Source organism: Falco rusticolus, chromosome 13 (assembly GCF_015220075.1).
Source record: "Falco rusticolus isolate bFalRus1 chromosome 13, bFalRus1.pri, whole genome shotgun sequence".
NCBI classification, from domain to species: domain Eukaryota; kingdom Metazoa; phylum Chordata; class Aves; order Falconiformes; family Falconidae; genus Falco; species Falco rusticolus.
The window spans coordinates 25,374,863-25,391,164 of NC_051199.1; the positions used below are offsets into that span (position 1 = coordinate 25,374,863).

Genomic DNA, 16,302 nt, shown 5'->3' on the forward strand with positions numbered 1-16,302 from the left:
TGGCAACAATGTCTCCTGCAGCATTTGCAAGTGACCTGGCAAAACACGAGAGGATGTGTTATTCTGGTAGGGAGGAGGTTGTTGTGCCTCCTGGCTGGGGTGAGCCTGGTAGTCAAAGGACTTGGGTCTGTCAGGGTTTGGCCTTTGGAGCTTCGTAAATTTTTTTGCTGTAATTATGTGTTTTGCTGTCTCCTTTTCCTATAAACTGCTGATAAACTCACATGTGTGGGGAACCTCACTGAGCCCTCTTCTTCTTTCCTCAGCCTGGAGAAGCACATGCTGTCACACAGCGAGGAGAGGGAGTACAAGTGTGACCAGTGCCCCAAAGCTTTTAACTGGAAGTCCAACTTGATACGCCACCAAATGTCGCACGACAGCGGGAAGCACTACGAGTGTGAAAACTGTGCCAAGGTACAGTGAATTTGTAGGCTGCCTGGCACGGCTTGTGCTGCTGGATGCACAGGAGCATGCTAGTGGGGATGCCTGGGGCTGGGATGCAGGAGGACGTAGGGCTTCTGCCTTGCTCCAAATGGTTTCTCAAGGATTTACGCTTCTACTTTATAAATATGTTATTTTTCTACCCCTTTTGATTTGGAGATGGCTCTGAAGTATGAAATAAGCACTAATGCAGGATGCCGAGCATCCCTGAGCTCAGGGCATGGCACTTTGCGAGGACCGGTGGGATGTAAAAGGATCACTGAGGGGCGAGAAACCCTGGGGAAATGCAGGGCACATGGGTTCCCTAGGCTGTGTGCCAGCCGTTGGTACCAGAAACTTCAGGTCACTACTGCAATATAAATCAAGAAATAGAGATGGGCCCCAGCTGCACTAAGTGAGTGCAACTATCTCATCTCTAGAGCATCTCTGTCGCTTCCCAGCGCCAAGCTTGCTGTGTACGTTATTTGTATAGGATGTGGTGCTCTGCATTGCTTTGTAGCAGATTCCCAAAGCTTGGGCCTTTTGCATGAGGACTTTCTCATTTTCAAGTAGATTTGCTACAATAATGGGAATTTCATAATGAACTGGGACTCGTAAGACACAACCAAGCCCTGGGTGCCAGGACTGTGTCACGTACAGGATTTCTTGCTGTGTCACACTCAGTTGTCGCTATAAAGTATTTCTATTGCAGTAATGTTTAGAAGTTTCAAGCAGCCACATTTTGACTTGTTTTCTGTGAAGTCCTTGACGTCAAAAGCACAATTTCTAATGGCAGGGTCAAATGCATCTGCTGCAGCAGCTGCCAAGGGGTTAACAGGTCCACCAAATACTTGGCTGATTCTGGGAAACTGAGGCCCCATCCTGCAGGCACAGTTCCCCCTGATGCCCATTAGCAAAGTTTTTTATCTTAAATATTCCCAAATAGCTCCAAGGTTTGAATTTTAAAAGACTCTTGTAATAACTGGCTTCTTCCGCAATCAAGTTTCTTGGTTAATCAGTACTCATTTCCTAGCAGGTTTTCACGGACCCCAGCAACCTTCAGAGGCATATTCGTTCCCAGCATGTTGGGGCTCGTGCTCACGCTTGTCCAGAGTGTGGCAAAACCTTTGCCACTTCTTCAGGCCTCAAACAGCATAAACACATCCACAGCAGTGTCAAACCTTTTATATGTAAGTCTTCAACTACATGTCTTTGGTTATTTCTTTTGTTGTAAAGCAGCGTAATCTGGAAGCAGGAGTTGTGTTGTGCTCCCTGTGAATTTCCTGCTGGTTTCACGGGGGCTGTGCACTATTAAATGAGTTCTGGGTAATTTCTAGTCCAATGCAAAACATTATTTTCATACCGTTTTCCTTTTCAGACAAACACTGCATGATGTAGACATGTACCTATTGTCCCTGGGATATTTTTCCATGCACAGATGCAAAGAGCAAGTGGGGTGCGAATTTAGCAAGAAGGAGCCATGCCGGGCTCGGTGGCTGCAGCCTCACTGCTTTGCCCGGTGCCAGGCTTGCTGCTCTCCTTCCTGCTGCTGTGCCGTGCCCTGTGCTGGATCCAGCCTTGCTGCACAGGGCAGCGTCAGTGCTGGCAATGGGGAGGGGGTGGCAGTGCCAGGGTGGGCACGGGGGAATGGCAGTGGCTGCAACCACCGTTGGGACACGTTGGGAATTCGGCAGAGCCAGCAGTACCTGCAAGGCTGTTTTGCTTTGGGAGTTAATTTTGGGCCACAGAGTCTCCACCACAGATGCGGTGACTTTTGCTGGAGTCGGAAAATAAACCTTAGAGGCAGTGAATTTCAGTTGGAGGAGGTTGCTGCCCTCCTTGAGGCTCCTTTGCATGCCCCACATTTAAGTATTGAGTTGAGCCATTAGATCTTTGCCAGCAGCTGCTCCAGCCATAAAACTTGCCTCGTATGTGGGCCTGACTCTGTGCTGGGCTATAAATCGGATCCTCAAAGTCTCACGGGTTGTGCTTGCTGCTGAGGCAGATCCTGGTAGGTAATGGTGCAGGTTGCCTTCTCTCCCTTTCACCAGAGAAGCAGAGGCAGAAAATACTCAAGAATATTGTTCTGGGTAGTGCTGATCTCCACCACAGCCTTTTCAGGCACCTGCTATGGCTTGACAGGCACCTTGTGGCCATGTCCCCTACTTGTCTGCTTAACTTCTTTATCTTTTGCTGCTCTCGGCAGCAATTTCCAAAATATCAGCAGCACTCCTGGACAAAGCGGTGGCCATAGGCTAAGGTAATTCCTCAAGAGGAGGAGGAGTATTGGCTTGAAAGACTCATTTGTGTGAAATCTGTATGCCTGCCATTGGGTTAGATAATACCCGTGGTTTGGGCTTCTTCAATGAGAAAATGCACAACTAGATCCAATAATAAATATCACTAATAATTTTTAAACCTGATTACAGGTTAAGTAGTTACACTTAAAGGTTATAATCATTAGAAAGCAGTAACTTCTGGCTAAGTAGGGAATCTTAGCCTGATGGTCTTGTTGCAATACCCTACATAAAAGTCTGTGAGTAGCACCTCTCATAAATGAAATAACCTCTCAAATACTCTTTGTTACTATTTATTCTGATAAATCAAAACAGCAACTGGTATTCTTCATACGTACAGTGTGAGGGATGAAACCCCATTGAGCAGCCTAGGAATAACACCCATGTAATTGCAGAACAAAAGGGTTTGGAGACCACATGTTTGGTAGGCTTTGCTAAGTGATGGGAGGGAGAGAGGGTCACCTAAAGGAGATATCTGTTTTCCACCAGAAGGCCACACACCATGATTTACTCGTACCAGTCTGTTTATGGCAACTGTCTCTTATTACAGTACACCGCCCAAGCTTGAGTGAAAACTCACCAACACTAAGGTAATTACTCACTGCCTTCGCAAAATCTCCAGCCTCTCCAAATAGAAACCACATGCCATAATAGACTGAACATATTCAAAATAGTACTTACAGTAATTTTTTTTTAATAAGCAGAAAATATGCAAACTTAACTGCTGCCTAATTTGGGTTCCAGAGACAATCGCGGTACAGAGTGTGTGTAGGCATGAGATGAATTTTGGCAATTTCGGAGCCAGATTGGGAGTTTGTGTTAAACCTGGGGTCTGTAGAGCAATAAAAGCTGCAAGGAGGGAAGCTTCCCTTACAAGTTAGTTGCTTAGAAGTATGGCACTGAGATTTAAAGGGTGTATTAAGGTGTAATAGGAGAAATCAAACCCAGCTTCTGTTGCTTTGATACATGGAAGCAATTAAAGTTGATAACTGTCCCCATCTACTAAAGTTTAAGCAAAACTACTTGGAAATAAAAGTCGTGTGATGAAAAAGTGGTAGATCTTATAACACGAACTTACCTGAGGGGTCCTGGCTCCTGTGAATACCCACAGAGGTCGAGGTGGTGCAATTGATTTTGACCCGGTCCCCCCTCCAGAATCAGCAGGGCACCGGGTGTGCGCTTCACTGACCCCATGTTACACCCCAGCTTCAGGTGATGGTCCCCAGGAGTAAGACTACTGAGGAGATTAAGGGCTTTGGACCCCGGCCCAGAATTTCTTTGCCAGCCTGGAGAGCCAGTGGATTGAATAGACTGACATGTAAATGCAAGAGGCACCTTGAGCAAGCAGCACCTCATTAAATAGTTTTAAATATTTTTTTATGCTCAAAAAGGTAAAGTCCTCAGTACAACTGTTAATTGTTTGATTGAAATTATAGTAGTAAATATTTATGTATTTTAATGGTATTGCTATTATTGGTTTAATTTATTTTTGAAACGGAGATAAAATATGTTTAGTCAAATGATTAATTTACATCTCCCTTTGTAGTTTGTAAGGATATCTCTCAGCTGTGAGTGTGTATTTTTGCTCTTCTTCGGAGTGGAATATTTCTCGGTTGACTTTTGAATATATTATCGGAGAATAATAATCTAATAATTTACGGATGTTCTTTAAGGAGAACTTCCCAAACTTTAGGAAGACTAAATCTGTGCCAGTACACGCCTTTTCACCTGCTTGCCGCCCTAGCCTACCTGAGTGAAATGCTATATTTAATAATCATGTAAATAAGAAGCAGGCCCTTGACACAACCTGGTAGAAGATCAAAAGTTCACAAAACACGATTTGTTTTTAATTATATATTAGCCTAGTCTCACAAATGTATGGGTTGGAGATTTTTTTTCTGGAAAAGTACGTACAGTCTGATGCTCTGCTGCTGAATGTTAGGTATACCGCTTCACACAAGGAGGGGAGTTGGCCCATAATATCCAAGGTAAACCTTGTGCAGACCTACGGATGTGTCACTTGAGTCACCATTTTGGTCAGTTTAATTTTGGTTTCTGTGATCAACCCGGTGGGAGCAGGGAAAGCTTTTTTGTGTAAGACCTCAGCAGTGAAGGTCAGGGGCCTGATTCTGTACCGTGAACTCTGGAGGTGACGTTCGTTTGTGGGAGCAGAGACCTTATGTCTGCAAATAGGCTAAAAATGGGAGGAAATAGCAGAAAAAGCAGAGCTTCATACTTCAATAAACAACAAATAGTTCTGTATTAAATAAAAATAGTTCTATGTTAAATGGGCAAATTAAATATTTTCCCCTCAAAAAAAGAAACAGAAAGTACTTATCCACAGAAAATCTAGCATTTTCAAAGAACTTGAATAATTTCTCTTCCCTTCTCTTCTCCTCTTCTCTTCTTCTCCGCTTCTCCTCCTCCGCTTCTCCTCCTCCGCTTCTCCTCTCTCCTTTTTTCTTCTTCTTCATTTTCTTTATTATATCTCTTTTCTTTCTTGTCTTTCCTTGTGAATGAAGATTTCCAACAGGAACAGTAACTGATACACAGCAACAAACATTCTTCCTGAATTACCGCATTGCAAATTTCCTGTGGTTGGGCCCAATTCTGCACGCTTTACCCCACGAATTGTCCTGGGGATGTCAACGGGATGCGAGCAGGGAAAACGGGTGGATCAGGCAAGATCAGGCCCTGGAACAATAGCAGCATTGTTGCTGAGATATGAAGCAGCCTGCTGAAGAGGTAAACAGTTAAGAGATGACAACAAGTGGTCAAGTTTCTCAAGGGCAGAGGTTTAGAGGAGCAGGAAGGTTAGTGCAGGCCCCGGTGTGAGTGGAAGTTAGAGGACGTGATTGCAGTTCATGGGAACCAAGAGTGCAGGATGGGATACATTCAATTCAGTTTCCTTTGCAGGCTTAAAATAGAGCCATTGTAAATTATGTCAGTCTGTCTCAAATCATGAAAATGATTGTTAAAAAGGCCTCAGAATAAACAATGTGTATTGTTGCGTGGCTTTGATGTGTGAAAGATGAGAGCTTATGATATAACACAAATTAAATAAAAATAAAGTGACCACATGCTTTTTCCTGGCTGGGAAAAAAAAAACAAAACCCACAAACAAAAAACCCCGAAAGGATTTATTACATAGGGATAACTGCTTACTGATAATGCTGCTGCCTTGTTTTTAAACAAGGCTGGAGCTGATACTGTTAGAAGCACGGTAGTGCAGAGGCACAGACAGATTTTAGCATCATGAAAAGCACAAGTCATAGCACAGCCTTGAGACTTGCCCGATGCCCCTGCTCATCCAAAGGATGCCAAAAGGGGACATAAAAAGGCACTGGGGAGCTGAGTGGTATCCTCTTCAAAACTGCATTTTAACTTACAGACCTATAACTTGGTTGTGGCCTCAGTTTGCTCCCAAAGGTTTGTAACAGGCAGAAGACTGGGGAGCTGCAAAATCCCGTTTGCTTCAGTGCTGTGATTCACTCTTCATGGTGTCTCGCTCTGCACCGCTGGGGCCACTTTCAGCCTCCGGCTGCTGAAAATGGTTGCTGGAAGCTGCGCTGTGACGTGCCGGTGTCGCGGGCTAGGTCAGGCCCATGAGCTCAAGGTAGATCTCCTCCATGATGCGGTTTCAGGCTTTCTCCAAGTACTGCTTTTGTGAGGCTGAAGCTATTCTCATTCCAGAGGAGCTTGAAAGGAAATCCATTGAGCTGTTTTGAGCAGCAGACACACAAATAAATACAGCTGCATTCTTAAAGGAAATTGTTGAAATAGAGTGTATTTTTTCATGTGCAAGAGACAAATAAGCAATATTAAGATTAGTAAAGTTATTAAGACATGGAATTCAGAGTTACAGCATCCCAGGCACCTGTAGGGACTATATGCATTATAAACATAGAAAAGCTTTGGACATACAAGAGTACTAGGCTGAGGTTACTCAGGCTCTAGCCTGAACTTCCATGAAATTAAATGCTTAATTGTAAGTGGAAACAAATGTTTTTTGTTAATAAGGTTATGCACTTGGAAATACCTGGTTGTCTCCTTCTTCACCTCCTTGATATCCTTGTGGTCCTGCAGGCTGAAAGCTCTGTGCGGCGGCTCTATCTCCTGTCTGGTCCTGCAAATATTTATTTTAATGACTAACTTTCCACATGTGATTAGTGACGTAATGAATGTCATCTGAAGACACGAGCGCTTGATTGTGCAGGGGCACTGTGGGTTTGTACGGTGTTACGGCACCAAGCCGGGGCTCTTGGTGGGGCTCTGGGTGCTAATGCGAAATGGAGTAACAGCACCAAATATGCAACACTGTGTAATGCAAAGAGCAAACAAGGAAACTTTGTCTTTTAGTGATTTAAGGCCTTTTCTGGTTTGTTGGAGTGGGTTTTGGTGCTGTCTTTAGGCATTTGTCTGCTTGGATGCCTTGCTTTGGAAGAGACCAATAGCTTTTTGTGCATTTGGGCACCAGACTTCTCCTTACGGCTTCCTAATTGACATTTGGTGGGTAAAAAAGTGGTGTTATTTGCAAAATTTTGAGGGTGGGGGCAATTACCATAAAGCCTGAGATATGTTGTTGTTGTTGTTTACATACAGGTGAGGTCTGCCATAAATCCTATACTCAGTTTTCAAACCTTTGTCGTCATAAGCGCATGCATGCTGATTGCAGAACCCAAATCAAGTGCAAAGACTGTGGACAAATGTTCAGCACTACGTCTTCCTTAAATAAACACAGGAGATTTTGTGAGGGCAAGAACCATTTTGCAGCAGGAGGATTTTTTGGCCAAGGCATTTCACTTCCTGGAACCCCAGCTATGGATAAAACGTCCATGGTTAATATGAATCATGCAAATCCGGGCCTTGCTGACTATTTTGGAGCCAATAGGCATCCTGCTGGTCTTACCTTTCCAACAGCTCCTGGATTTTCTTTTAGCTTCCCTGGTCTGTTTCCTTCAGGCTTGTACCACAGGCCACCTTTGCTACCTACTAGTTCTCCTGTTAAAGGACTACCGAGCGCAGATCAGACAAACAAAAGTCAAAGTCCCCTCATGACAAATCCTCAGATACTGCCAGCCACCCAGGATATTTTGAAGGCACTAAATAAGCAACCATCAGTAGGGGAGAATAAGCCAGTGGAGCTTCAACCAGAGAGGTCCTCTGAAGAGAGGCCGCATGAGAAACTCAGTGACCAGTCAGAGAGTAGTGACCTTGACCTTGACGATGTCAGTACCCCCAGTGGCAGTGACCTGGAAACCACCTCGGGCTCTGATCTGGAAAGTGACATTGAAAGTGAGAAAGAGAAATTTAAAGAAAATGGTAAAATGTTCAAAGACAAAGTAAGCTCTCTGCAGAGCCTGGCTTCAATAAATAATAAGAAAGACCACAGCAATCATTCCATTTTCTCACCATCCTTAGAGGAGCAGACTGCGGTGTCAGGAGCGGTGAATGATTCTATAAAGGCTATTGCTTCTATTGCTGAAAAGTACTTTGGTTCAACAGGACTTGTGGGGCTGCAAGACAAAAAAGTCGGAGCCTTACCTTACCCTTCCATGTTTCCCCTCCCATTTTTTCCAGCATTCTCTCAATCAATGTATCCATTTCCTGATAGAGACTTGAGACCGTTACCCTTGAAAGTGGAGCCCCAATCACCCAGTGAAATAAAGAAGATTCCAAAGGGAAGCTCTGAGTCTCCCTTTGACCTCACCATAAAGCGTAAGGAGGAGAAGCCACTTACTCCCATACCCTCAAAGCCAGCAGCCCCCTCTGCGGCAAGCCAGGACCAGCCTCTAGATCTCAGCATGGGCAGCAGAAGTCGAGCCAGTGGCACAAAACAAGCCGAGCCTCGGAAAAACCACGTCTTTGGAGAAAAGAAAGGAGGTGACCTCGAGCAAAGGAAAGCTTCGGAGTCCTCCTTGCAGCACGCCAGGCCCACCCCATTCTTTATGGATCCCATTTACAGGTAACAGACTATCCGCTGCCTTTCGGCATCCTTTGGTACAGGCAGCTAGGTCTGTCAGGGCCACCTGCCCACGGAGGCAGGACAACCACATCCCATCCCCCTCCCACTGGCCCTGGAGGCATCATCCCACCCCTGAGGCATGGGGTGGCCCAGGCTGCATGCAAACCTGTGCACCCCGCCTCAAATCTGAGCTGCTCGCAGCGAACCCTGGCTCTGCTAACGCTGCAATTAGCAAGTCTTCATGACTGCCCTCATTGCCGTGGGTCATTAGTTTCAATTGCGTAACTTGACATGCAGAAGTTGAATGTTTTCTCTTACCCATAAGTGAATTGGCATCAGTATTGAATGTTTGTCTATTTACTGTGTATTTGACACCACTGGTTTGCCCCAAATTCCTTTTCTTCCAAAATGCTGCCCACCTTCCTTGACTGCCCTCAGCCTTCCCCTGGAAATTCCAGCGCATCTCACCAGGGTGCCACCTGGACACCACCTTTCTGATGCCTCCTGAATTAAATAGGAGTATCTCATAAGTACAACAAGGAAGCAAATTTGTCCTAAAGTGTATAAACAGTACGGAAATTAAGAGTGATTTCGGCCCTTTTTTACCCTTTTTTGAGCAATGGGTTGATTTCTCCAGGCATTTCATTAATATAATTGAAGGTGCAGTGTCCCTGTGTGTACAAAGCCTAACCGGCGGGCTAGTTAATCTGATCTACCTTATGAAATCAATGGGAGCCTTGTCTGCGGCTTTGACGGGTGCACAAGCAGACACTGCCAGTGAGCTGGGGTTTTAAAAACCAGTGGTAAAATCCTGACCCCTCAGTGTTTCCCAGCAGTGCTGAGACAGATCTCACTGGGATCTGGATTTCACCTGCTTCCTGTGTACGTCAGCCCCTCTTTGCCCTTCGCCTTCTGCTCGTGCATCTGAAACCAGCCAAAGTCATGCATCTAAATTAGTTTAGAAAATTATTAGCCATAAAAATATTTGTCTGTTATAGAAATGACTGATTTTAAAGCCTATTGCTAAAAAAAAAAAAGAAAGTTACTGCCATGTAAATTATATTAATTTCTTTATCTGGAAAAGAAATGCTATGGGCAAAGTTTTTGGAGAGTGCTGTCGCATAAGACAACAGGTATGCATTATGAGGAAACAGGATATGATGTTATTTACTGAGATGGTTTTATTCATGCCAGATTGATATCTGAATTAGACTATAGGTTTTCTTTGCGTCATACTCTTTTTAAATGCCTGAAGCAGTGGAAATAATGATCCGTGTTTTATGGTCCTGCATTAGAAACTAATGAAATCTGTACAAATCTGACAGCACAGCATGAGGCCAGTGGCTACTGAGCCTTCCTTTGCCCTGAGTTATATCTATGTATGGATAAGAGGATCTGTCCCATGAACCGCACATATCAAGCAAAATCCTCAAACTTCCATGCTGCATCTGAATTATCCACACTGTGTTTCGCTGCGTAAATGCCCACTTGAGCTGATCACAGTCCTTGTTGCTGGCATATCAGATTCAGTGTGTCCCCACAAGCCCGGCTTTCTCACCCTGCTCGTGTGTGGCCATGCAGGAAAGTTTTCCAGGATGGTGCCTGTGATGTCTTGCATGGGCAGATGAGAAAGGACCCATTGCTCAAGGCTCCTGTTGCCTTGAATTCCTCTCCTCTGAGTGGAGAGCACACTTGGTTGCCTTATCACTTTAGAAGAGTGCTCGGTAGTTAGTCGTTCCTATTATAATTACTACCAGTCTTTTGAAATGGAATTATTTCCTATATAAATGATATAATCTCCCTTTAATGGCAATTCACAGCCCCCACCCACAGTAATGAGCTGTATGCAGGCATCGAGAGTTGACTGTACTTCCTTATCTTTTACGATTATCTCTGAGAAACAAATTACTTGATGTATAACTGACTATTTTAAACATTGGTAGATGTATAATTATTAATATCTGAGACTGATTCATCACAAGCAAATCTAATTTTAACATTTACAGAGTAGAAAAAAGAAAGTTAACTGACCCACTGGAAGCTTTAAAAGAGAAATACTTGAGACCTTCCCCAGGATTCTTGTTTCATCCACAAGTAAGTATTTTCGGAATTTTGACGTTGTAAACAAGCCTGTTGATGCTTCAAAGCAGGTGCAGAGAAATGAATGCAGTCTTAGTCATTTTTGGATTTCCTAAAACACACAGTTTTTGCTGTACCATTGTGGTGGAAAGCATAAGCATTGTTCTGAGCTTCTTGATGTTTTGCAGATGAAACAACATGTTTTGATTATAGAGGAAGCCAGATACAAACTACATGTATGTTTTAGAATTGTGTTCCTCCAAAACTGTAGTGTAGCTACCAACACTTAGAGCTACCCATGTCTTCTTCAGCACTCTCCTTGCGCTGGGCTGTTGTGGTGGAGTCAGCAGTGGCTGCAAGGAGGATATGTAGATTCAAAGTTGGGCCAGCAAAGCTGAGCATCCCAGTTGTCAATATTTAAGGACTCCTAGAAAAGAGATAAAACCTTCCACCCAATGCTTTCAAGTCTCGTCATGCAAATACTCCATCTTTCTTAGGTACCTGTGGTGGGCTGTAGTGTGTGCGGTGACTTTGTAGATCCTTGCTCCTCCGTACCTGAAGACATGCTATATGAGAGGGCTCCTGTCTTGTTCATAGGCTGTAATCCTGCTGCTTATTTGCTGAGTAACAAAAATTTAGGAGAGTGTCCCTAAATATGGTGTAACAACTGCAATATGTACGTAGTATAGAAATAGGACATGTATGCGAACTGTACATTGCTTTTCTTCAACAGCACTGCACCCTCATTTTGTCTTCCTCCTCCTTGCCCAAGGGGATTTTTCTAAGACTTTGGGTTAAATCTTATGCCTGAAATAAAATGCTCTGTGGCATTGGGAATTTTGAACTGCTTGCTGACTACGGGCTGCTTCATCCTACTAATGACACCCCATACAAATCTTGTATTTTAAGTGTACAACCAGGAGCTGCTTCAGAAGCTGGTTCAGCTTCCTCTGAATTCCTGGGCGTAACATGCCAATAATCTGCCCCTTCTTGCATTTCTTTTTTTTTTCTCTCTCAGTGAAGTCAACAGTTGTTATGTCCTAAGTTGTATGGAATATATTCTGAAATACGGGATTTCTGCAGAACTGGGAAGAGCAGCTGATGGCACGTATAGTTGCAGATGCACAAGCATAATGCTATTGCATGGGTGGAGAGTGCAGAAAAATACCCCGTTCTAGATCCAGTGCCTGAAGGAATTGATGAATCTATTGGGCATTAAAGTCACTAAGAATTTATCAACAAGATTTAGTAGCAGCTCAGCACCTCTTGCCAAGTTACCTTATTTGCCAAAGTTGCAAAGCAACAAGTTACAATCCCCATTTTGCAGCAGATAGTGCTAATGCGCGAACACACAAACAGGAGCTCGAGCCTCTGTGTCCTCTGCTGTCAAACCAGGCTGGTTCCTCTCCATTAAGTGTGTGATTGTGTTAGAGCAGCTAAGGGGCTGCAAATTAATAGTAAATTATTTAAATGATGGCATATTAGGTGCTGTATTGATGGAAGAAACTATTATTTTGCTTAGTGCTAGCTAGCTTTTGAGGTGTAAATCTGTGTTGTTTAGTGAAGTTGGATTCAAGGATTCAAGCTGGATTCAAAATGAAGGTTTTGCCACAGGTTGGTGTGATGATGGTGGTAGGTAGCGTGGTCAGTGGGTGGGAAGGGAAACTAAAATGCACTGTTAGGAGTTTGGCTGTGGTGGGCAGGGAAGGAGTTGGGTACTCTGCTATGCAGTGTTGCATGAGCCTGAGTTACACGGGGAACTAGAGAAGAGCTAATGGGAGCTAGGCAAGGATGCTGTAGGCGTGCAGGTGAAATGGAGACATTGGGCATTTTTCCATTAGTGGGCAGGATGTCGGGATTTCAGCCTTCGTGTTTTTTGACAGAGTTGTTTATTGTTGGTGCCCGAGGAAGGTCCCAGTGTGGTCACCAAGTCCGTCAGGGTGAGCAGGAGGTGCAGGATGCCACCTCCCTGCTGAGGTGCCAGCTGAGGAGGGGCAGAGCCATCCCCTCTGCCAGGAGGGAAGGCTAGCTGTGCGCCTGCCGTGCTTGACCTATTCCTTCACATTTCTCGTTTTGCAATAGAAAGAAAACAAGCATCCATGGTAAAAGCTGGCTTTCATTTTATCATTTATCTAGCTGCTAGGGATGACGTCTTTAACTTGGTGTGAGGTGGATGGATACAAAGGTCGTGAGTGCAACATGCGCTCTTAGTACATTGTAAAAGAAAACTAAACCACCATCACATGTCCTGTCAAAAAAGTAAATGCCAAAATCTGCTATTTTGCGGCCTTTAATAGAAAAGAGTCTCCTGTTTGCAAAGGCAGAATTTGACTTGGTATTTATGGAGGACTGGGGAACAGTTGCAGAAAAGCTGTTTTTCCTTTATAGTCCTGTTCACCCCTGTAAAAGTACAGGTGTGGAGTGCACCGACAGTTTTCATTTTCTGCTGGCAGTATTTGTCTGTGTAAAACATGAACAAAATTATTGTTTGTGTCCTACAAGTTTGTGTATCTGTAGGTGAATTTGTTTCTGAAATGGGCCATCTGATGAAGCAAAAAATTATTTTTTTTAAACTATATAAAGTGACAGCTAACAGATGGATCTTTAAAATAGGCTTCAGAAGTAGAGATTAAGGATATAAACCCTGCAGCCCTTATACTGTCCCTGTCTGGGCAAAATTCCTTCTAGTGGCAGTGGCCCAACAGCTAGGAAAATTACATCATTTAATGATATTTCACAGTAATTTGCCATTACAAGGATTGTATTTTTAGGGAGAGAATACCCCGATGCAACAAATCATTCAGAATAACATTTTAATTAGTATCTTTAAATAAAATCTTAATTAGTAGATTGATTGCAATGAGGGTTCCAATGCACGAATAATGTGTTGTTTTTGTTTCAATTTTGCTCCCAGTTCCAATTGCCTGATCAAAGAATTTGGGTAAGTTCATTGCTTATATTTTTGATTTAATCATTGTGAAATAAATTGCATAAGAAAAATATAGTATGAAAGAAAACTTACCACTCAATTATGGAGCATGCCAGGCTTTCCTACACAGTGTTGTAGCTGTAGCAGATAAATGTCCTCTTATGTCAAATTGGCTTTATTTTTACCTACCTAATCCTGCTGGTTTTATTTGGTGAAGGCAATGGGAGCTTTACCTGAGAGTTACAAAATGCAGTTTTTCTTTATAATTAACTGAAATTGGTCCAAGCCGTTTCCTTCAGATTGCAGTGAAATTTTCAGGCTGAAATCTTAGGTTGCAATAGTTATAAATATTTAATCTGCATTTGAGATATTAAAACACAGAGCCTCAGAGAACTTCACGTTTCTATCTGGCATTGAGCTTAATGGGACTTAGTCACTTTAATAGCTTTAAAGTTTTGAGCTTAATTGCTCATTGCTGTACTTAAAGCAGAAATACAACACCCATTTGTTTGCTGTGTTTGGGTCAAATTTGTCCTGTGTGTATACTTACATCGTCCCCCTTATGCGAACAGGAGTTGTGCTTTTAGTACTGTGGGATAAATTTGAGTTTGCTCTTCTATTTTTAGAAAACATTATTTTTAATATGTCTAAATTCTTCATGAAAAAAGAGCCACAGCAACTGCTTTCACAGATGCAACTCAAATACCACCGTGTTTTGCTCTTGCATTGCTGGCTCTTCAGCTGCAGCACTGAACCCATAAATACTTGTCCCAGATTATTCCCAACCTTTGGGCTTCAGAAGGGAGAGCTGGAGCCAGCCGGCTGCGGCTTGGGTCCTGACTCACTCTCCTTCATCACTCAGAGGCAACGTGGACTAGTTTCACAAGACAAAGCCAGGATTTCACATGTACACTTTTCCACGTGCATGTCTGTATGGGGCCAGTGCGGGAGCCCTCAGAGGTACTGCCCCTGCAGATTGGCTCTTAGCCCTGCCCTTCTCCATGCTTCAAAAGCAGCGGTGGACCCATGCATACACATGGCTTTTAATCCCATTTTCTTCCTGTAAAGCAGTGGTTTATGCAGCTGCAAAAGATGCACTAGGATCCTGAGATGACAGGAGCTAAGCAGGCACTGAAGGGCTCCTGTGGGCACCCACAGATGCTGAATGAGCTCAACAGATAGGAGGTGGGGTTAGATGCCGGACTGGGAGAGCACAAGAGGTGGTTCCCAAACATTTTCTTTGCAGTAGAGAGAATTCAGTGTAGCACATGAAGGAGCTGTGGTAGGATTTGTGATTTGGGCCAGGCGCCTTGAATCCCCTGCTTTCAGAAAAGTAGCTTTATTTGGGCTTATTTGGGAAGTCAAAAAACCCAGTGCAGTCTGTTTCTTCTGTCTGCTTTCCTTGACATTGGCTTGGTCCTCAAATTTCCATCATCTCGTTTGTTTTTTGTGAGCGTGTCTCCTGGCCATGCTAGTGCTTTGAGCAGCTGCAGCAGAAATAGGTCTTTAAAACATAAAGTGCCTAGAGCAGGATGCTGATTCATGGATGAATCTTCATCTTGAGATATTTGAATATGTCACATGAGCCTTTTTATCTTCGTTTGCAGTTGCGTGTGCCATATATTTCAAGATTATTTCGGACTGTTTTTCATTGTTTGGCAGGAACCCTATCGTACAAATCAATGGGCAACACCCTCTCCTGAATGGATCACAATTTATTTAGTCAATAGACTCTTTCATCCTCTCTGGTCCCATCAAGAGAAGGTGGCTGTAAAGAGGTTTTGTAGTTATAGTCAGACTTTATTTGCAATAGTTTTATGGAGAGTAATTGTAAATAATTAATTTTACAAAAAAAAAAAAAAAAAAGGAGATTTGGTGAGTGCATTAACAGAGCTTTTATTTTACTGGGCTTATTTTAGCATGATCCATTCTTTTAGATCAGTTAAATCCCCACCAACTGCATTAATACAAATAGAGTTATAGCAGAACTATGCTGCAGATCAGCATGAGTTTCTCACTACTGCTTCACAGAGTTCAGCCACGTGTGATAGATCCCTTGAACATGAATATAGCTCAGCCAAGTTCCATGGCTGGATGTCCAAATGCACACAGCTTCAGGACAACACATTCACAAGTTGTAGCTTTTACAGAAAGCATTATAACTTGAACTGGGGAGGGAGAAATCCTGAGCTTTAGTAGTTGGGTTTTCAGTATTTCTCTAAATAACACTAGTAAAAATAGAAAGCAAACATTTGAACAATTTTTTTTCCCATGAGTTACAGCCATAAAATCAGTTGTTTTTGTGATAATAGCAATGAAGGAGTCGCGTTTGTAAAACATGAGGTCATGTTTTACATGGCATTGTCTGCTAGATTATTTCAGATCATCAGGTTGTTCTTAAAAAGCAGCAACCACAAACCTTTGCTTTATTTATACCACTTTTTCTTCTATTGGTTAATAAATTTTAAGACAAATGTTCAAGGCTCCTGCTGATGGTATCTTGCCCGTTGAAATGTTTATAAATACTTGTTTTAGCCGATTATGGTAATGTCTGCATTTTTGAGTCGGAGCTGGGGAATTGCGACTGCATATTAGTTTGCGTCAGTAGGAGGTTA

At 43.2% G+C, this 16,302-nt stretch overlaps 1 protein-coding gene across 5 annotated transcripts in view; it reads left to right on the forward strand.

Moving 5' to 3' along the window:
* The window catches only part of MECOM (MDS1 and EVI1 complex locus), a 49,520-nt gene that overhangs the window by 17,474 nt on the left and 15,744 nt on the right, over positions 1 to 16,302 (forward strand). Inside the window, exons 4-8 of one of the 5 annotated variants that reach the window (XM_037407349.1) lie at positions 264 to 411; positions 1,451 to 1,607; positions 7,317 to 8,679; positions 10,686 to 10,773; positions 13,673 to 13,699. In XM_037407349.1, the coding sequence (XP_037263246.1) occupies positions 264 to 411; positions 1,451 to 1,607; positions 7,317 to 8,679; positions 10,686 to 10,773; positions 13,673 to 13,699 (1,783 nt within the window). The remainder of the gene's footprint in view (positions 1 to 263; positions 412 to 1,450; positions 1,608 to 7,316; positions 8,680 to 10,685; positions 10,774 to 13,672; positions 13,700 to 16,302) is intronic. The other 4 variants (XM_037407350.1, XM_037407351.1, XM_037407352.1 and 1 more) reach the window with 4 other exon arrangements.